This window comes from Narcine bancroftii, chromosome 2, assembly GCF_036971445.1.
Source record: "Narcine bancroftii isolate sNarBan1 chromosome 2, sNarBan1.hap1, whole genome shotgun sequence".
Taxonomy (NCBI): Eukaryota; Metazoa; Chordata; class Chondrichthyes; order Torpediniformes; family Narcinidae; genus Narcine; species Narcine bancroftii.
In genome coordinates, this window is record NC_091470.1 from 114,204,476 (window position 1) to 114,227,356 (window position 22,881).

The 22,881-nt window shown below is 44.3% G+C and overlaps 1 protein-coding gene across 6 annotated transcripts in view; it reads right to left on the bottom strand.

Annotated features, from left to right (window-relative positions):
- Positions 1–22,881, bottom strand: part of LOC138754169 (phosphatidylinositide phosphatase SAC2-like) — a 47,360-nt gene that overhangs the window by 9,613 nt on the left and 14,866 nt on the right. For all 6 annotated transcript variants that reach the window (XM_069918043.1, XM_069918045.1, XM_069918046.1 and 3 more), the window contains 7 exons: positions 20,053–20,120; positions 15,735–15,859; positions 14,576–14,653; positions 8,833–8,953; positions 6,970–7,098; positions 3,481–3,598; positions 1,137–1,338 (listed from right to left, as the gene is read on the bottom strand). In XM_069918043.1, coding sequence (XP_069774144.1) covers positions 1,137–1,338; positions 3,481–3,598; positions 6,970–7,098; positions 8,833–8,953; positions 14,576–14,653; positions 15,735–15,859; positions 20,053–20,120 — 841 coding nt within the window. The remainder of the gene's footprint in view (positions 1–1,136; positions 1,339–3,480; positions 3,599–6,969; positions 7,099–8,832; positions 8,954–14,575; positions 14,654–15,734; positions 15,860–20,052; positions 20,121–22,881) is intronic.

Consider the following 22,881-nt stretch of genomic DNA (forward strand, 5'->3'; position numbering starts at 1 on the left):
AACTAAGTCACCATTGGTGACCTTCATTAGAATCGCCCACTTTCACAGCAGCTGGTTATCTGAAATAGTGGAATTCAGTGTTGGGTCCTGAGGGTCACAACATTGCCCAGACAGATAATGAGCTCTATGGGAAGAATGCAGCAGAATAAAGACAGTGTTGACCAATTGGAAGTGGAAATGAGAATGAAAGGGTGCTTTGACTGGAAGCTCTGGGTTTCCCAGTCAGTTCTGCATTCCAGGTGGCTTGGAGCTCCACTCTTACCTCCCCTTTGACCTCTGTCTCAGCAGGATACTACCCCAACGAAGCCAAACATGAACTTAAGGAATGGCACCTCACCTTCTAACTTGGTACATTACAGCCCTCAGAATTAAACTTTGTCAGATAATAAATCTTTCCAATTTGTGCCAAGAGGGAGAGTCTATAGAGAAGGTAATCAACCTGTCATGTCAGCTCCCCCTGCTGGATATTTGAATGAGCTGTCCTGTGTTAGATGTGGGGAGGGGGGAAAAGAACTGGAAAAGACGCGAGCTGGTGGATGCAGTGAATAGTGAGAATGGAGTGCATGTAAATTTGAGTACAAGCTGCCAGGACGGCACTAACAATGTATATGGCTGTTCAAGCTGGTGTGAAAATATAAATAAAATATTAAAAAAAACAACTCGCCCCACACATCTCCTTTAAACTTTCTCCTTCTCTCTTTAAATGTATGGCCTCGAGTGCTTGACATTTTTATCCCCAGAATAAGATTCCATCTGCCTTATCTAACTTCTGTCAGGACTCCACTGAGCCTCCGACACTCCACAGAATCAATCTAAGTTTGTCCAACCTTTCGCAATAGCTTATACCCTCGAAACAACATCTGGGTAATTCACTTCTATCCCTTTTCCAAAGCCTCCACGTCCTTCCTGAAATGGGTCAATCAGAATTGCACACAATATACCAAGTGCACCCTCGCCAACATTTGATGTCACTGCAACACGACTTCCTCACTTCCTACTCAGTGCCCTACCCATGAAGGAGCAGGTCACACACCTTTTCCCAGAGTTCGATAGACAGCTCCATCTATCATCACTGTCTTAAAGCACAAACTCCTACTGAACATTAATTCCTTCAAAACAATGAGAGGCTGATAGACCTTGGGTTACAATCAACGAAAAGCCAGCCTCCCAAGAAGGTCTCCATTGCTGGTATCAGGCGTGAAGTACAGATTAGGATTAAAGCTTCAATTTCCTTCTTCTGCCTTCTGCGATGCTCGTTTATTAGCAATGTCTTTGCGAGCTTCTGCTTTTGAATGAGAGCGTGCATATCTTTGGTCATGTGATCACTATACATGAGATCTGTGGGCAAACAGAAGACCCTCAATTACTATTACTGTGCTTGGTCTGGGATTCTGATGTGTCCTTGTTTGGTATTGGACAGGTTGATAGTATTAGAGTATTGTGTAAAATTAAACTTTTTAATTTTTTTAAATTTTTTTATTTTTCACACTATGAACCATATTAACCAGAATACACACAAACCTTTCCCTCTTGAATATAGTCATTTTCTCCCCTTTTTCCCCCTCCCTTCCCTCCCTCCTCCCCAGCCCCCTCCCCACCCACTAAACGTTCAACATATACGATACATTAAACCACGTCATCACACAATGAAAATAAACAAGACAATTGTGTCATCTACTTTTATACACTGGGTCAGTTCATTTCGTCTTCTTCTCCTTCTGTCATTTTAGGGAGTGGAGGTCTGCGGTAGGCCCTCTCTGTTGTGTTCCATGTACGGTTCCAAAATTTGTTTGAATACTGTGACGTTATTTCTTAAATTATGTTATTTTTTCCAATGGAATACATTTATTCATTTCTATGTACCATGGCTGTATTCTCAGGCTCTCTTCTGATTTCCAGGTTGACATTATACATTTTTTTGCTACAGCTAAGGCTATCATAATAAATCTTTTTAATTAAACTCATTCTTCATTGGGTGTGGTCCTCAGTGATAAATCTAGGCTTAACAACCCATCTTGGTTCCTCTGAATAAGTAGTGGTGAACTTTCTGCATGAACATGTTCCAAGTCAAAGGTCCAGTACGGAAGCATGGTTAGCTCAGTGGTTAGTTCAACACTATTTCAGTGCCATTGACCTGGCTTTGAATCCTGTGCTGTCTGCAAGGAGTTTCTCCCCTTGTCTGCGTGGGTTTCTTCCGGGTGATCCGGTTTGCTCTCACCCTTTAAAAACGTACTGGGGTTGTAGGTCAATCGGGGGTAATTGGACGGCATGGGCTTGTGGGCCGAAAGGGACTGTCACTGTGCTGTATGTCTAAATTAATATAAAAAACCTGGAGATCATTCTTGGGCAGCACCTGATGTCAGGTGTCACCCTTAATATCTAATGTGAAAAGTCTGCAGACACTGTGATTGTGGTAAAAACACAGAAATGCTGGGGGAACTCAGATGGTCTCACAGTGTCCTTAGAAAGGTAAAGATATATTACCGACGTTTTGGGCCTGAGCTCATATTATAATGTGGCTTATATATCTTTACTTCCTAATGACGCTGTGTGACCTGCTGAGTTCCTCCAGCATTTCTGTGTTTTTACTCATGTTTAATCTTCCTGCTTTGTCAGCTTTCTCTCTCTGGGCAAATGGAGCTAGCTTTGGTGGTGGGGTGGGGAGAGGAATAGATGTTCCCCCTGGTTCCACCTGTCACCTACCAGTCCGTGTCTCACCTGTACTGCCTGTCTTCCCCTCAACACTTGTGCAGGGGTCTGAAACCCCTTTGCTTCCTCAGTGGCTGCCTGGTCTGCTGAGCTCCTTCTGCAGCTCACTTTTGCATTCGTGGTCTCTTGTGCCTTCACCTATTTCCATTATCTGGAATGAGTGATGAACCTAGTGCTGGGTGCATCCCGCGTTCTTATTCACAGCTGTCGGATCATCTCCATCTTCCTCAGGGAGCAGGTACCCAAAAGAAGAGAAGCATTTGCAGCACCGTTCTGTCGTCCTGGAGTTTCAATTCAAATATCCGGAATGGGTCTGGAAGTTACAGACCTTGACCGATGGGGACCCTTGACAGTGAGATGGGATGTGGCAGGGGAGAATGGTGATCTGGTTCAAGTCTGGTACAGTGCAGACTGCAAGGTCCAATTTCCATCAGGGTCTTCCCCTCACAAGGAACTCAGACAAAAGGATGGCATGGTTACCGCAGTGGGTTTCAGAATCTTCTGTGGTCTCCTCATCCCTATCTCTATACTCTTCCTGTCCTAGAACTCTCCACGGTGGCATGGTCAGCGAAACAGTATTACAGAACCAGCGACCGGGGTTCAAATCCAGCGCTGTCTATAAGGAACTTGTACATTCACCCCATGTCTATATGAGTTTCCTCTGGGCGCACGGGTTTCCTCACGAACAGGGTTGTAGATTAATTGGTGTATTTGGGGACATGGGCTCATGGGCCGGAGGGGGCTGTTAATAAGATGAAACTTCTTGCTTACCAATCACAGCCTGTCTGTATGCATGCCTGAAGTGGTCGAGGTAATATCTGTTGGCAGACCGATACCCGTCCTTCATCACTCCAGACAGTTTGCTTTCTCCAGTTCGAGTGAAGTCACTCTAACAACACAAATAGCATAGTTTGCCTGAATAAACTAATGCTTCACATTAAACACAAGATCAATGAATCATTTCCATGCCATTCTCCTGCACAAACCCCATACACGTTTAATATCTAAAACACCAGATACACTGGACAACGAAGATTTTGCTTCCTGAACACTTTTTAATGCATTTTTTGGATTTTGGGCTGATCTTGAAAATCAACAAAATTTTCCTATCACGTACTGCTTTTTAGATATAACCTATTTTTGTGATTTCCTGTCATATTTTAAGTCTACTTCAAGCCTACAAAACCATCACCTGTACACCCAAATAATGGGAATAAATTTGCAGTGATGTCCTTATCCCCCTAGACCTGCGAGATTCTCCTCTGTACGCTTCTGTTAGATCTGTTGACTTGTACTGGACGACATTTCTCTCTGCAATCCAAAGATCTCTTCTCTTTTTCTCTCTTTTTCTTTTTTATACCTATAAAGTTTTATTTTTTTCAGTTTGTATCTTGTTTCTTTGAGGAGGTGATTGGGTTGGGGGACTTTTGGGATGGAGTGAAAACCATCATGTATGTAATTAATTTGGTTTTTTTTTAAATCTGTGGTATTATTATAACTATAGTTACTGCTTGTATAGAATTTTAAATAAAATATTCAAAAAAAGTGTACAAAACCATGAGGTGGAACATGTCGTTGAAAATTTATTTTCTATACAGGTACACAATCCTTTATCTGGAAGCCTTGGGGGAAGTGTGTTCCGAATTTCGGATTTTTCCAGATTTCGGAAAGCCAGATTTAAGCCCACCCAAATTGTGCTGCCGTATCCACCCCCACCCCCTTCCAGTAGTGCTGCCGTCTCCCCACCTCGCCTGCCTGACTTGTGCTGCCAGTCTCCCCCGCCTGCCCGACTCGCTCTGCCATCTCCCCCCCCTCGCCCACCCGACTCACGCTGCCGGTCTCTTCCCCTCACCCACCCGATTCACTCTGCCGTCTCCCCACCCCGCCCGGCCGACTCGCGCTGTCGGTCTCTCGCCTGCCCGACTCGCGCTGCCAGTCTCTCTCCCTCGTCCGACAGACTCGCGCTGCCTTCCCTCTCCTCAATTGCCGGATTTTAGAGCTTTCCGGATTTTAGATGTCCGGATAAAGGATTGTTTACCTGTATTGCACTTGGACGTCTTCCCTGCTGATCCTGGTGGAGTCAGTTATGAACGTGGTGAAAGGCGTCACCAGGACATTGTAACCATGGGAAAGTGGGATCAAGGCAACTGGGATCCATCAATGCTGGCCGACTATTGTTGGACACTGACACAAGAGACATCAGATGCTGAGCACAAATGAAAATCGGCAGTGAATTTTTTTTAGGTCAGTTGAACTAATGCAATGTGTCAACATCATTATGCAATTAAATTAACTTAGATTGAATTTAGCATGTTTAATATTTCTCCAACTTCCTACGTGATACAACAAATCTTAAATTATCTTTGTGTTCAGCTTGAAGTTGTCTATCGTAATCCCCAATTTTTTATTCAGAAAGCAAACCTTTTGAAAAATTTGTTGTCCAGTGTTGTTCTTTCACAGTGTCAAGTAGTGACCTACATCCTCTTTAGGGAGGAGAGACAGCCTCAGTTTGGCTCTGTATTCTACACACTAGTGACTATTTACAGTGACCAGTTAACCTTCCAACCTTCACGAAGCTGGACTGTGGAGGGGAAATTGACAAGGTCGTTGGGAGAACATTTAAATTCCACAGAGAGAGCACCCTATGTCAGGAAGAACCTTGGTCTCTGGCACTGGCTCCATCAGCTGAGCTTCCTTGTCCAGGCAGTTTATAGAAATGTAATTAATAATTCGGAGACAGATTAAAATGAACATTCTTACAACTGCATTAAAACAGCGGCTCTCATGTGCCTCAACTTTCAGGTGCCTCATTGTGAGTTGGCCATTCTACAGATGAGGAAGCTCAAGTTTAGGGTGGTTACAGCGCCAGCGACCGGAGTTTGAATCTGGTGCTTTCTGTAAGGAGTTTGTACGTTCTCCATGTGTCTGCGTGGGTTTTCCCCAGGGACTCCAGTTTCCTCCCACAGTTCAAGACATATGGGGATTGCAGGTTAATTGGTGGCACGGGCTCATGGGCCAGACGGGCCTGTTATCATACTGTACGTCTAGATTTGATTAAAAAATGCTGGGGGAGTTCTGTGGCCATGCTGAGAGAGTTTCTGATTTAATTCTTAGAATCATCACCTGTCATCAGATGTGGAGAATGCGGGCTCGATCGTGTGTTTTAAGAATAAATTGGATAGGTAGATGAGTGGGAGAGGCCTGGAGGGTTATGGAATTGGAGTAGGTCAGTGGGATGAAGGGAGATGATTTTTGGCACAGACTAGAGGGGCTGAATAGCTTTAGCATTCTATGGTTCTATTTTTACAGCATGGAAACAGGCCCTTCAACCCAATATGTCCATGCTGACCAAGTTGTCTACCTGAACTTGTCCCATTTGCCTATTCTTGGATTCCTCTAGAACTTTTATTTTAGATATATAGATGGTAACAGGCCCTGTTGGCCCATGAGCCCATGCTACCCAATTTGCAGCCAATTAACCTACAACCTCCAGTATATTTTGAACAGTAGGAGGAAACTGGAGCCCCTGGGGAAAACCCACACAGACAAGAGGAGAACATTCAAATTCCTTACAGAAAGCATGGGATTTGAGCCCCTGTCCCTATCGCTGGCACTGGAACAGTGTCGTACTAACTACTACGTTAACTGTGCCACCAATTTTGTACCTGCTGAAACATATTTTCAATATTGCTATGGTCCCCTCCTCTACCACTTCCTCTGGCATCTTGTTCCACATCCCCATCACCCTTGGTGTTGAAACAATGTCCCTCAGGTCCTTTTTAAAATCTTTCACCCTTCACCTCACGTCGATAGCCTCACCTTGAGGAATCCCCGACCCTGGGGTAAAAAAGATTGTGACTATTCACCTTATCGATGCTCCTCCTGATTTTAGAAATCTCTATAACAGTGGTTCTCAAACTTTTTTCCTTCACTCACATACAACCTTAAGTATCTCTTATTAACCACAGAGCACCTATGGCTTAGGATGCCATAGGTGCTCTGTGGTTAGTAAGGAATTACTTAAGATGGTCTGTGAGTGGTTGAGAACCACTGTGAGTGGTTGAGACCCCCCTCAGCCTCCTGCATTCCAGGGAGAAAAGTCCCAGCCTAAACTGCCCTTCCATATTACTCAAAATCTTGTCTGTGCATTTCTTGGATGTGTTCCGGTCCATCTGGGGGAGAATTTGCTGGGATAGCACGCTGAGAGTTGTGACCCAGTCAATGCGTGGGGGGCTCAGGGGTGAGTTGATAAGATCCTACCTTCATGGCAGCTGTGCCTGCGTACTGCTTGCTAATGGCATCACCGCTGTTTGCCCACATGCTCAGGAATGTCTTCAGGGTGTTCTGGGGGAGACAGCAATGTTGGGGAAGGATCTTCAGCACCTCCAGCTGAAAGAGAATTCCAGGGGAGAAGAAAAACTGGACTGGATTATACAACGTTCAACACTGATCCCTCAGGAGAAACAAGGCCGAGGGCTGAAACATTTCAGACAAAATCCTGTCCCTGGATGGACGCTGGGACCAGCTCTGAGAACAGCCTCTGTGACCTTCGACCTTCTGGACAGGGCCAAGAAGGATGGAATAACTGACTAACTGACATCTGTCACCTTTGCCCAGAGTTCCTCACAATTCCTGAAGCATGTGTTGCCCCAGCATGGACTCTCAGGGGAAGGCAAGGGGCAGGGTGGGGGGTGGAGACCAACCCTAGTGGCCACAAAGCCATCAATAAAAAGTCATCCTGACCTTTCAGCCCACTGTGTGTATGCTGACCCCACTGATCACCCTTACTGATCTCATTTACCAGCACTAGAAGTCACACATTCAATAATCTGATGATGAAATGTTCCTCCTGGTGCCCCCAATGTGAGAGTGCCTTCCTTCATCAAGTTTTCAGATAGTGTGTTCCACATACAATCACTCCCTGAGTGAAAATGAGCTTGAATCCCCTTCTTGTGCATGGATTGGCATGACATGCAAGGCCCATCTGATTGGCATTTCCAATGAGCATGGTGCCCAGTTACTCTTTGCACCTCGCCATTGAAGGAGGGAAGCTGGTGGACTATTTGTACCTGGTCTCACTGCATTGGCTCTTCTAGAGGAAGCACATCCTCTCCCATTTCCCATCATCCTCCCCGTGTGAATGGCCAGGCACCAGAAGCCCAGGGAGAAGTGTAGAAGAATGAGGGGAGATTTGATAGATGTTTTTAAAATTATGAGAGGGATAGACAGTGTTAATGTAGGTTGGCTTATTCCACTGAGGGTAGGTGAGATACAAACCAGAGGACATGGGTTAAAGGTGAAAGAGTAAAATTTTACAAGGAGTTTAAGGAGCTTGTACATTCTCCCTGTGTCTGTGTGGCTTTACTCGGAGGCTCCAGTTTCCTCCCACCATTCAAAACATACTGGGGGTTGTAGGTTAATTGGCTGTAAATTGGGTAGTATGGACTCATGGGCTGAAATGGCCTGTTACCGTGCTGTATATCTAAATTTTAAATAGAGAGTGGTGGGAGTATGGAAAAATTTTAAATAGAGAGTGGTGGGAATATGGAAAAAGCTGCCAGCTGAAGTGGTGAATGCAGGCTCAATATTCACATTTAAGAAGACTTTGGACTGGTACATGGATGGGGGAACTATGGAGGGCTTTGGACTGGGTGCAGGTCAGTGGGTCTAGAAGAGCCAAAGGTCCAGTTTCTGAACTGTAATGTTCTGTGGTTCTAAATCAATTCACCTCCTCCAGCTCCAAGGCAGGACCTCACAGTATCGCTCTAACCTTACCCATGATGTGAGAGAGGGAGATTCTTGTGGGGATATTCATTGGGTGCATTTCTTGGTAAATATCTAGGGCAATTCTTGATTTGAGAACATCAGGGAGAAAGGCATCAACTGCAAAGAATATACCTCAAGCTAGTAAAGATGAGTAAGGGAAATAGTTTCAGGGGAGAAAAGAAGTGAAGATGGGGGGTGGGATAATGTGGACAAGAATGAAAGGAGGAGTGAGCGAGAGGGGCAAGAGAGGAAAGATGAAATGGAAGGTGGGAGGAGTGAGGGGAGGGTGTAATGGAGGGGGTGGGTGTGTGAGGGGAGAGGAAGGAACGAGAGCCAGGAGGGCAGAGGTTGCCTTACTTGCTGCTCCAGGATGTGGCGGGCAATAAAAGCCTGTGAAAGATTGGTTCGATCCAGACTGTCCATGCAGTTAACACGGAGCACTCCCTCCTGCCTGCTCAGTACCCTACACTCAGACAACCTGAAAAACAAAAAGAATGGTGTACCAGCTGTGAGCCCACAGCCTGGAGGGGCTGAGACCAGGACAGAAGTGGGAGACCCCACACTGATTCCTCTGGCCTCACAAGGAATGCTGGAAATTCTCAGTAGGTCAGGCAGTATCCACAAGAGGAAGTGGCAGAGTTAATGTTTCATCAGAACCAAGAAAGAATGAAGGCACAGGGAAGGACGGAGGGAATATTAGGGGTGGGGGAGAGTGAACGACACAGATCTTCAGTGCTCCAAAGGCGTGTTTATGGCAGGAGTAAAACACTAAAGTCTGCAGAAACCGTGGTTGAAGTGAAAACATGTTGCTGGAGAAACTCAGGCCAAACAGTACATTTATGTAGCAAAGATAAAGATACATAACCAATGTTTTGGGCTTGAGCCCTTTATCAAAGGATGAGCAAAATGTCGGCAGGCTCCCGAACAAAATTGTGGGGTGGGGGGGGTGTGGCAGGCAAGGGGAGGAGCATGGACCCACAGGCAGGAGGTAATGGGGATAAGGGAGGGAAGGCACACAGCAAACAAGGGGAGGCGGATGGCTCTGTGAATGGAGAGGGAAGAGGGTGGAGAGCTGGAGGAAAGGAGACAAAGAGAAAGGGCAGGGAGGGAGAACAAAGACTAGGCTCTCAGAAACCGTAGAAGTACATTGGTGTAGCAGTGAGCGCCACGCCTTTACAGCGCCAGTGATCGGGACTGGGGTTCGAATCTCACGCTGTCTGTAAGGAGTTTGCACATGTGTCTGCGTAGATTTTCCGGGGGCTCTGGTTTCCTCCCACCATTCAAAAATGTACCGGGGGTTGTAGGTCAATTAGGTGTAATTGGGCAACACAGGCTTGTGGGCCAAAAATAGCCTGTTATCGTGCTGTGTCTACATTTTTTTTAATTTAAAAATTAATTTAACCAATGTTTCAGGCTTGAGCCCATCATCAAGGTATGATTGATGTAAGGTACCGTGATGAAGGCCTCAAGCCCAAAATGTTGGTTATGTATCTTAATCGTTGCTACATAAAGCAAAGACATGCTGAGTTTATCCAGGCAGCTCGTCAACAAGGCCAGGAGAGATGAGCTTCTTGCCTGGTGCCTGCTCCTGATCGGACTCCCACCGAGTGGTTCTGAAATGTGGTCACACGGGGCTCGGTGGGACGGAGACATGATAGAATTTGGCAACTAGAAGAGCCCGCAGGACCAGGCAGCATCCGCGGAGGCAAGAGGATAGCTGATGTTTCATAGACAGCTCTGGAGGTCAGAATTAAACCCAAGTCATTGTGAGACAACTGTTCTATCAGGCTGCATCACCATTTCCTTCAATTCATCACTGAATCTCATTTTTATTTAGCACTTTTGACATTTTCATATGATTGAAATAACTTCACTATCCCCAGGGATGGTTGCCTTTCTCGCAAATATCTTTCAAGAAAACAAATACCTTTTCCCCCATTAAACTAGCTGCCAGTCCCTTCTCAGTCCCTCCCTCTCCTTCCTGCCCATGGATTACAATATCCCTAACAATCGTCTCCTTGTCCTGCACAACTTTTATGTAGATCGAACATTGCTGGCATTTTTTTTATTACCTATTCAAGCCATAAGGTTTTATTTACTTATTTTATAACGTTGCTGAAAAGCGAATAATGAGGTTGATTACACAGCAAATTATATAAATCTTTGTAGTTAAATCTGTAGATCCACTGCTGCTGACACGCAACTATCACGTTGCACTGTTGGGCAGATGAGATTAAACCCAGTCATATGGGAAGAGTGAAACTTGGCAATAAAAATGTGCCCATCTCTAGAAGGAGAAATGAAGATGTGATGTGGGCAATTTCATTGCTACGTTTCATTCTTTGTAAACAACTGAGTTTAATCACATGTGTTTAACAGTACAGTGTTACAAATGCTGGACAAATGATCCCAAAGTTTGAATTCAAACCCTATCATGGCAGCTGGGGAATTTAAATTGTTAATTGAAAATATCTGAAATAAATTGTTAATAATTAATAAATTGTTAATAATTGTTAATAATAATTATTATAGACCACCTGGAGGGGACCGAGACCTAGAGGAGCAAATCTGTAGGGAGATAGTAGATATTTGTGATAAGCACAGGGTTGTAATTATGGGAGATTTTAATTTTCCACATATAGATTGGGAAACACATTCTGTGAAAGGACTGGATGGGTTAGAGTTTGTGAAATGTACGCAAGATAGTTTTTTACAACAATATGTAGAGGTGCCGACCAGAGAAGGAGCAGTGTTAGATCTACTGTTGGCAAATGGGATGGGTCAAGTGACGGAGGTTAGTGTTGGCGAGCACTTCGGGTCCAGTGATCATAATGCCATCAGCTTCAATGTCATTATGGAAAGAGAGAAATCAGGGCCAAGGATTGAGGTTTTTGATTGGGGAAAAGCTAGATTTGAGGAGATGCGAAAGGACTTGCAGGGTGTGCATTGGGACAATTTGTTTTATGGGCAGGATGTAGTAGAGAGATGGAAGTCTTTTAAAGATCAGATTTTGAGAGTGCAAAAGCTTTATGTTCCTGTTAGGTTAAAAGGAGGGGCAAAAAGTTTGAGAGAGCCGTGGTTTTCAAGGAATATTGGAAACTTGGTTCGAAGAAAAAGGGAGGCGTTCATTAGATATAAGAAGCATGGAGTTAAGGAGATGTTTGAAAGATACATTGAATGTAAGAGGAATCTTAAGAGAGGAATTAGGAAAGCTAAAAGAAGGTACGAGAAAACTATGGCAAGCAGGGTGAAAACTAATCCAAAAGAGTTCTACAAATATGTTAATGGTAAGAGGAAAGCTAGAGACAAAATTGGTCCCTTAGAAAATCAGAGCGGAAAACTGTGTGTGGAGCCTAGAGAAATGGGGGAGATATTGAACAGTTTCTTTTCTTCGGTATTCACTAAGGAGAAGGATATTGGGAGATGTGAGATAAAAAAAGCAAATTGGGTAAATATGGGGATATAGAGATTACAAAAGGTGTAGTTTTAAGGCTTTTGAAGAATATAAAGGTGGATAAGTCTCCGGGACCAGACGGGATCTTCCCCAGGACATTGAGAGAAGTGAAGGAGGAAATAGCAGAGGCTCTGGCGGTAATTTTCCAAATGTCATTAGATATGGGGATAGTGCTGGAGGATTGGTGCATTGCGCATGTGGTTCCGTTATTTAAAAAGGGTTCAAGGAGGAAGCCTGGCAACTATCGACCTGTAAGTTTGATGTCTGTGGTAGGTAAATTAATGGAGAAAATTCTTAGAGATAGTACTTATAAACATCTGGATAGACAGGGTCTGATCAGGAGCACTCAACATGGATTTGTGGGAGGAAGGTCAAGTTTGACCAATCTGATTGAATTTTTTGAAGAGGTGACTAGGAATGTGGATGAGGGTAGCGCAGTGGATGTTGTCTATATGGACTTCAGTAAGGCCTTCGATAAGGTACCACATGGAAGGTTAGTTAGGAAGGTGCAGTCTTTAGATATAAATTTTAAGATAGTCAAATGGATTGAACATTGGCTGAAAGGGAGAGGCCAAAGAGTGGTAGTGGATAATTGTCTGTCAGGTTGGAGGCCGGTGACCAGTGGTGTGCCTCAAGGATCTGTATTGGGCCCATTGTTGTTCGTTATATACATTAATGATCTAGATGATGGGGTGGTGAATTGGATTAGTAAATATGCAGACGATACTAAGATAAGTGGAATAGTGGATAATGAAGAAGGTTTTCAAGGATTGCAGAGGGATTTGGGCTGCTTAGAAAAGTGGGCTGAAAAATGGCAGATGGAATTTAATGCTGATAAGTGTGAGGTGCTTCATTTTGGTAAGAAGAATCAGAATAGGACATACGTGGTAAATGGGAGAGCATTGAGGAATACAGAAGAGCAGAAAGATTTAGGAGTAACGGTACATCGTTCCCTGAAGGTAGAAACTCACGTGAATAGGGTGGTGAAGAAGGCTTTTAGTATGCTGGCCTTTATCAATCATTGCATGGAATATAGGAGTTGGGAGGTGATGTTGAGATTGTATAAGACGTTGGTGCGGCCTAATTTGGAGTTCTGTGTGCAGTTCTGGTCGCCTAATTATAGGAAGGATATAAACAGAGTGGAGAGAGTGCAGAGAAGGTTTACCAGAATGTTGCCTGGGTTTAAGCATCTGGAGTATGGGGAGAGATTGGACAGATTGGGTCTTTATTCTTTGGAGTGTAGAAGGTTGAGAGGGGATTTGATAGAAGTATTTAAGATTATGAACGGGATAGACAGAATGGATGTGGATAGACTGTTTCCGTTAAGAGGAGGAAAGATTAAAACAAGAGGACATGAGTTAAGAATTAAGGGGCAGAGGTTTAGAGGTAACATGAGAGGGAACTTCTTTACTCAGAGAGTGGTAGCCGTGTGGAATGATCTTCCGAGAGAAATAGTGGCGGCGGAGTCAATTGTATTATTTAAGAAAAGGTTGGACAGGTATATGGATGAGGAGAAGATGGAGGGTTATGGGCATTGTGCAGGGAGGTGGGACTAGAAAGGGGTGTTTGGTTCGGTGCGGACTAGAAGGGCCTAATGGTCTGTTTCCGTGCTGTAATTGTTATGTTATGTTATGTTAAGTGTCCCTCTGCCTACACAGATGCTGTCTGGCCCATTGAGATCTTGCAGCAATATTTTCTTGCTTTCACCTCGGTGGTAGTGCCTTCCCCAGCGGGTGTGCTGGTGAAACGAGATTGCACGCATCATGGTCCTGATCAAGAGAAATTCCTCTTGCTTCCCTCCCTCCACTCCCACCCTTTCCACTTAAAACACACCTGCTTTAGACTGCTGCTCTCTTCCCTTCTCTCGACGAAGATCTGAGGTACCTGCACATCATTGTCTGCTGCTCTCTTTGCTTCTCTTGACAAAGTTTACTCATGTTTTTACTTGGGTTCACGGAGTCTGCAGACTTTTGTGTTTTTTCTCCTCTTTAAACATTTAGAGATACAGCATGGTAACAGGCCCTCTCGGCCCTCGGCCAAATTACACCCAATTGATCTACAACTCAGGTACATTTTGGAGGGTGGCAAGAAACTGGAGCACTCAGAGGAAACCCATGCAAACATGGACGGGGAGAACTTACAAACTCCTTACAGACAGAGTGGGATTCGATCCCCGGGCCAGATCGCTGGCGCAGTAACAGCGTGGCGTTCACTGCTACGCCAACCATTCTGCTCCTGTTTTTGCTTTAGAAGTATTCCTTGTTCTGATGAAAGGTCACTGACTGCAAACATTGACGGCTCTTTCCACAGAGTCTGCTTGACCTGTGGAGTTTTTCCTGATTTTGTTTCAGATTTCCAGTATCTGCAGTGATTTTCCCCCCATCTCCTATTATTGTTCCACTGGTCGAGATTCCTTGGCCTTCTAACCCAGGAGGGGAGCTTTAATGAAACATTCACCCTGCTGGAGGAACTGCCTGACATGCAGCAACAAAAGGAGGAAAAGAATGGTCAGTGTTTTAGGTTGGAATTTTGGATGAAGGGTCCAACTTAAAATGTCAGCCATTCTTTTTCTCCCTCTGATGCTGCTCAACCCACTGAGTTCATTCAATCTCTCATGGGGCCAGTTTAACACTGGGTTTCACTCACCTAAACCACTTCAGATCATCGATGATGTTGCTAATTCCTTCAGTCAGGAGCTTGATGTTTTCAAACCTTCTGCCCTGGCTGCACAAAGAGAAGGCATTACTGGAATCAGACAGTAGATTGACGTAGTCTCCACAGAGAGAATGTAAGAAATAGGAGTCGGCCATCCAGCCCATCAAGCCTGCTTCATCATTCAATGAGATCATGGCTGATCTGATGATCCGATCATCTCCACCTACCTGCCTTTTTCCCATATCCCTTAATTCCCTTGACTATGCAAACATCTATCCAACCTCATCTTAAATATATTGACTGAGGTAGCTTCCACTGTTTCAAAGGGGAGAGAATTCCACAGATTCATACCCTCTGGGAAATGCAGTTCCTCTTCGAATCCATCCTAAATCTATGACCCTAGATTTTGAGGCCAGGTCCCCTAGTTCTAGCCTCCCCCACCAATGGAAACAACTTACCTATCTATGCCTTTCATAATTTTATACGTTTCTATTAAGATCCCCTCTCATTTTTCTAAATTCCAGCGTGTACAGTCCCAGGCAACTCGATCTCTTCTCATAGGCCAACTCCTTCATCTCTGGAATCAACCTGATGAACCTCCTCTCCACTGCCTCCAAAGCCAGTACATTCTTCCTCAAGTAAGAAGACCAGAACAGCACACATTACCCCAGATGTGGTCTCACCAGTACCTTGTACAGTTGCAGCATAACTTTTCTACTCCTAAATTCAATCCCTCTCACAATGAAGGCCAACATTCCTTTTGCCTTCTTGATAGCCTGCAGCACATGCAAACCAATCTTGCAATTCATGCACAAGCATTCCCAAGTCCTTCTGCATGGCAACAAGTTGCAATCACTTGCCACTTAAATAATATTCTGATCTACCATTGTTCCTTCCAAAGTGGATAACCTCACATTTACCAACACTATACTCCAGAAGACTAGGCATTAAGGAGATTGACCGTAGATGGACGTGGTCTCCACAGAGAAAAGGGTTGGTATCACTGGAGACGCCCTCACTTCCCTCCTACTTCCACACGCACCTAACCTGTGTAACCAATAGGGCAATATTGAAGAGGGAAACTTAGGGAATGGAGTCCGAGGGTGGTGAGGGGAGATAGATCTCTAATCCTGAAATCTTCAGTTCTTACCATAGGTGATGGAAATCGAATAACACGTAAATGAGGTTGGGATCATTGAACATCAGAAAATGCTTCAAGTAGGCATCGCCAATCAACTTCTCTGGCCCAATCTGGTCAACAAGATTGATGATAACCTGCGGTAAACACACAGCTCATCAGCACTATCCTGGCTCACCTGGTTTTGGGGAACAAAGACAAGGTGAATTTAGAGAATCGGACAAGTATGAGGTGTTGCCCTCCAGTGGATTAAACCAAGGCAGACTTACACAGCGAATAGTTGGGCTCTGGAGAGCATTGTACATTATATAGTTCCATGCAAGTGGCAACACTGGGAGAGAGAGTGGTGAAGAACAAATTTGACACGCTTGCATTCATTGGTTGGAGTGGGGATAATGATGTGACCACACCTGAAGCATTTTGCAGAGTTCTGATCACCCAGCTGTAGGAACTAGATCATTAAACTGGAGAAGGTGCAGAAAAAAATTCACAAGCATGTTATGGGGACTAGTGGACTAAAATTAAAAGAGGCTGGATATTTTAAGAATTTAAATGTAGACATACAGCATGGTAACAGGCCCTTTCGGCCCACAAGCCCATGCTGCCCAATCACACCCAGTTGACCTACAACCCTTATATGTTTTGAAGGATGGGAGGTCTCCACAGTCTCCTGGGGAAAACCCACGCACACATGGGGAGGATGTGCCACCCCCCTTATAGACAGCACAGGATTCAAACGCAGGTCGCTGCCGCTAAAACCATGCTGCTGGTTGGTTGCTGGGACTTTTCTTCCTGGGGCGGAGGGGGTTGAGGGTTGATGGATAAGGTAAATAGTCTGTGCCTTTTTCCCAGGATAGAGGAATCGAAAACTCGAGGGCACAGATTTAAGGAAAGAGTGGAAAGCTATGTGATGAAAGGCACCTTTTTCACACAGAAGTGGGTGGGGACATGGAATGAACTGCCAAAGGGAGTGGAAGAAGTGGCACAATTATTATTCTTAAAAGACATCTGTGCACATAGATGCATGGAAAAGGTTCAGAGGGATATGGGCCAAACGCAGGACCATGGGACTCGCTTGGGCACGTTATTTCTGTGACACTATTATTCTGTGACTCAACTCAACCCAACATGAAAAATAAAAAGACTGCATATAATAGACACATTATAGCCAGTCAGGGTGTATCTGATTGGGTGATTCCACTGTCAATTAAGTTCAAGTTTATTGTCATCTGCTTGCACAAGTACAAGCTGACAAAACAGCAGTCTCCGGTCCTCAGTACAAAACACACAGTCACACAACCAGACATAACACACATACAGTCAGATAATACATATTCAGGACAAGTATATAAATAAATGAATAAATATTGTTTCCTGAATATGAGGGTCTCGGATGGTTACTTTGAGCAGTTCCTTTGTTGTTCAGCATTCTCATTGCCCGTGGGAAGAAGCCATTCCTCAATTATTTTGCGCGCCCTCTTCAGACAATGATCCTAGTAGGTCACGTCCATGGGAGGGGGGGGGGGGCGGGAGACTCCAGTGATCCTCTCTGCCCCTCCGATCCATTTCTCTGCAGCAACCATACCGTTCTGTGATGCAGCCGGCTAGGACACTCTCAATAGAGGTCATGTATAAAGTTGACATAATGGTGGCCAGTAGCCTTGCCCGCTTCAGTTGTCTCAGGAAGTACAGTGAGGTGTACTGTTCTTCCTAACAAGTGAGGAGATGTGTGTCCACGCTAGGTCACTTGACAAGTGGAATCTGAGGAATTTGGTGCTCTCTTCTGCCGAGTTATCAAAGTGCAGTGGAGGATGGTCATTCTGGTTCTCCTGAAGTCCATGATCTTCTCTTTCGTCTTGCCCACATTGAGACTCAGGTTGTTACTCTTTTCCACCTCTTCTCCATGGTGCAACTCATTGCTGCTTCTGATGGATGAGGCCAACGACCGTCGTGTCATCTGAAAATTTGGAGACATTGTTGGAGCTGGATCTGGCCATGCAGTTGTATCATGGGTCAGTAGCGTGAATAGGAGCTGGTTGAGCACACAGCCCTTGATGTTCTGCTACCGACTCAGACAGACTGTTTACGTCTGATGAAGACACTTCTGTCCATTCCTGAAATTGATTTTCATAATAATGTAATTACCCTCCATCCTGGCAAGATTTTATAGAGAGACATTGTTGATTCTCTGCTCATTAAGTACTAAATAAATTGAAGGATACCAGATTAAATCATTCAGCAAATCACTAAACACTTGTCTAATGAAAATAAATCAAATGCAGAATACATAACAATGATAGGAAATCTCAGTCAAATCAGTAAACCTGCACTGTGCTTAAAGGGGCAGAGAGGAAAATGAAGTCAAGGATAAAAAAAATTGTCAGGAACCAGCTCCCATGCAGAGCATCGAATGAATTAGGGGATATGGGGAGAAGGCAGGTAGGTGGAGTTAGGTCATAAATTAGAGCAGCCATGATTTTATTGAACGGCGGAGCAGGCTTGATGGGCCATTTTTGGCCTACTCCTGTTCCTACTTCCTATGTTCCTATTTATTTCAATTGTTTTCTTTCAGAAATTACCATGTATATGATCATGCCTCTCCACATTCCACAATGATGAGGAAGTGCAGACGACACATTTCCTACTCCCCTGAGGAATGAGAGTTGTAACTTGGCCAGCACCATCACAGGCACCAAACTTCACTCCATCCAGGACATCAACATGAAGTGGCGTCTCAAGGAAGCAGCCTCTATCCTCAAGGACGCCCACCACCTACACCATGCCCTCTTTCACTCTGCTCCCATCGGGAAGGAGGTACAGGAACCTAAAGACAAGCACCCTTCAGCACAAGGACCCCTCCGCCATCAGATTCCTGAACAGACAATGAACCACAGACATGACCTCACTTTCTCTTCCTTGTGGCACTCTTGCATTTATTTATTTATTTTTGAAATGTAATTTATACCAATTTTTCACCTGTAATGCTGCTACAAAACAAGTTTTGTGACACATGTTCATGACAATAAATTCTGATTCTGATGGGGACCAATTTTCATGGTCAACCAGCAATTGTTATAGTGACTCGAGATCACTTGTGCTTTTGAGACTATGCTGCTTCCTACAGAGGCAATCCCATTCGTTACTATGTGTGCTGCTAATTTCACTGGGCAATTAAGATTTTTCTTCCTGAACACTTTTGGGTGTATTTTATGGATCACCTTAAAATTTCCTATCACATGCAGTTTTTTAGGTAAAACCTATTTCTGTGATTTCCTATCATTTTGCGTTGACTTCAAGCAAACAAAGCCTTGACATGCAACATGTCGTTGAAAATTCATGTTCTGCATTCGCACTTGGACTTCTTCCCTGCTGGTCTTGGTGGAGTCAGTGACCAACGTGGTGAAAGGTTTCACCAGGACATTGCAACCATGGAACTGTGGTATCAGGGCCACTGGAATCCATCAATGCTTGCCGACTATTGTTGGACACTGACGTGAGAGGCATCAGATGCTGAGTGCAAATGAAAATCAGTGGCAAAATATTTTTAGGTCAGTTGAACAAATGCAACGTGTCAGCATCATTATGAGATTAAACAGGCTAAATTCAATCAAAGTTAATTTAACGTTTCTCCTACTTCCTATGTGATACAGCAAATCTTATGTTATCTTTGCATTCAGCTTGAAGTTGTCGATCATAATCCCCAATTTTTTCTCAGGAAGCAAAACTTTTGAAAAACTTGAGCTATTTTGATTACATGGAAAGATAATACACATACACAATGGTTAAATAATTTTATGTTTGTTGAGAAAAAAATGGATATGCCTTTAAAGAGTCATATATTAAGTTCCAAAAGACGTGGAGCCCATTTATGGACTATTACCACAATCTAAAGTTTTAGGGTTGTCTTACCCTTCGATGCTCTGCTGTCCATCTCCAGGTTGTCAGCACTTGATACCCACATAGTAGTTTTTTTTTCCAACATTGTCTTGTGGTTGGGGTTTTAAATTCATGGGGGTTTTTTTTCTTGAAATTTGTATTTCAATATATAACTGCAATGTTTAATTTTTGTATTATTGAAAACTTCAAAAAAAATCTTTAAAAAAAGAAAATATTTATTGTCTATTGTTATTCTCCCAGATACATTAATCAGCTTTCCTTGGTTTGCTTTTGATATTCGGAGTAACTTACACCAAACAATGACCCGTGTCATTGTAATATCCACCAGACAGGAAGAACAATGCCTATGCTTCAACATGAAAGTGTCGGGAACTGAATGGATGAAGCAATGGGAAAGTCACCTGGAACAGGAACTTGGAGTAAACAAACAAACCTCCTTATTGTAAATCTTGATCTGTTCTTTGAAGTGAGCCTGAAAAGCCCGTTTGTTCTCCTCTTCACCTAAGTGAAAAGAGAGGAACTATTACATGGAAGACAGATACAAAAAAAAACTGCAGGTGCTGAAAATCTGAAATAAAGGCAGAATGTGCTTGAGTTATCCGAAAGATCACGTAGCCTGTGTGGAGAGAGAAACAGAGCCAATGTGTCAGGAAGTGTTTTTTTTAATTTGCAGAAAATATTTAAATCATTGGATTCATGTGGATTTTTATATAGAAGCCACCTTTGTCACGTTTGTTTTTGGTGAGGTAACATGAAAGGAGATGTTTTAACAGCTGTTTTCTCTGTTTCTCAATCCTAATCTCACAAAGCAACCATTAACCACTTCGCCCCAAGGTTTTACCCACCAACACCTCATGTCCTTTTGCATGAGGATCAGGAGAGATTGGTCAGCAAGGATAGAACAGAGTGAATTATGAAAGTCTGCAGACACTGTGATTGTAGTAAAACACACTCAGAAATGCTGGAGGAACTCAGCCGGTCTCGTAGCGTCCATAGGAGGAAAAGATATATTACTGACGTTTCGGGCCTGAGCCCTTCTTCAAAGTATAAGCAAAGAACAGGAAGGCGTCAGAATGAAGATTGAAATCTGGCCAGGAGAGGAATCGAGACCACCAAAAGGTGTTAATTGGATATGTTAAGAGGAGAGGTGAGAATTGATTTTGTCTCTGCAAATGGATATAAGAGGAAATGTAGAACAGTACAGAATAGGAACAGGCCCCTCAGCCCTCACTGTCTGTGCTGAACAGATCCCAAATTAAACTACATCTCTTCCACCTGCACATAATCCATGTTCATGCATATTGCTTCCACCACTACCCCTGGTTGCAGACACCGAATGCCCTCTGTGTAAAATGCTTGCCCCACACATCTCCTTCAAACCCCTCCCCCCATCGCTGGGTGAGTGGTCAGCAGGGTTGGGTGAGAAGGAAGATGTGTTTATTCATGATGTTTTCATGGCTGTGTTGGGGGGTAGAACAAGTAAACCAGCTGACTATTTCCAACTCAGCATCTCTGCCTGTGAATAACGTCATGGGGGTATCAGAGATACTCAGACAGGAGGTCTGCAAGGATACGAGGAAAGAGCAGGGGCATGGGAATAACTGGATCATCTCCTGCCAGAGTGGGGTGGGCCAAACAGCTCCAGGAGTGTCACACCACCTGCCCATTCTCCCACAGAATCACACTGCGTTCAAGAAGGCTATTAGATCACAATATGTGCCAGATCTGAGTGACACCATCCAGCTGGTCCCCCTCTCTGCCCTGAACAAGCCTGTAAGTGAATTCCTTTCCAGTTCTTATCTAGATCCCCATAGAGCATTACGATTGGATCACTCTCGAGCTGTATTGTAGAGGGTAATAGGGGCACATCAACTGGAGCCTAAGCCTCACAGAACCAGAGACCTGGAGCTCCAGTCCCGTCTGTGTGGAGTTTGCATATTCTCCCTGTGATCGCACGGGTTTCCTCTGAGTTTTCCGTTTCACATCCCAAAGATGTGATAGGCTCACTGGCCACTGTAAATGTCCCCCTGTGTGGAGATGCATGGGAGGAATTACTGAGATCATGCAGGAATAATAAAAAGAAATGAAATGGCAAAGGGTAGCAAAGTTGTTTCCCATGGTTGGGGAGTCTAAGACAAGAGGGCACAATTTCAGGATTGAAGGTTGCCCATTTAAAACAGAGATGAGGAAGAATTTCTTCAGCTAGACAGTGGTGAACTTCGAGAATTTTCTACCATGGTTGGGTGTGGAGGTCAGGTCATTGGGTGTATTTAAGGCAGAGAATTATATCTGAATATTCAGGGAATCAAAGGTTATGGGGAGAAGGCAGGGGAGTTGGGCTGAGTGTGAGAATGGATCAGCTCATGATGGAATGGCGGTGCAGGCTCATGATGGAATGGCGGTGCAGACTCAATCAGCAGAATATCCTACTTCTGCTCCTATATCTAATGGTTCAATATAGGATTAGTGTAAACTGGTGAGCGATGGACAGGATGGACTCAGGTGGCTGAAGGGCCTGGTTCCCTGCTGTATCTCTGTCTCAATTCCAGGTACCAACCACTTGCTGTGGAAGGAAGATTATCTTCATGCCATCTTTGGTTCTTTTGCCCATTACTTTCATTTACTGTCTCCTATTTCCTGATCTTCCAACAATGGGAAGAGTTTCCTTCCATCTTCATCATCTTGAACTATTAGATCCCCTCGGCCTCTTCTGTTGTGATGGGAGCAGCTCCAGCTATCACTGCCCATCCAGAGCATGAGTCACTCACCCGGAAAGTTGCTCCCACTCATCTGACTGGGCTACGGATGTGGGGATCAATTGGGAGGTGACTGGGAGTAAGGGGGATCCCTTCACTACATTTCCCTGGTTATTGGTACTTAGAACCACTGGGTGATACTGCAATGAAGCAGGCCTTTCACTCCAAGCACCCAGAGCTCGTGTCCCACACTAATCCCCTTTTATTTTCCCTATCATCCCATCAACCTCTCCCCCCTCCATCACTCACTTATGCAGTGAGACCAAACTGCTAAGCTTTCAGTTTGCATAACATTGAGATGTGGGACAGAAATGGAGCAACTGGAATAAAGTCACAACCAGACCATTCAAACTTCATACAGACAGCACCAGACATCAGGATTGAACCTGGAGCAGAGAGGCAACATCTCCACCTTGTTTGCAGGTTTGGATTGCCCTTCATGGACTGGCAGGTATATCTGTGGAGAGTGAACTGGGATCAGGGTTTTGGCCCCGAAACAGGACTCC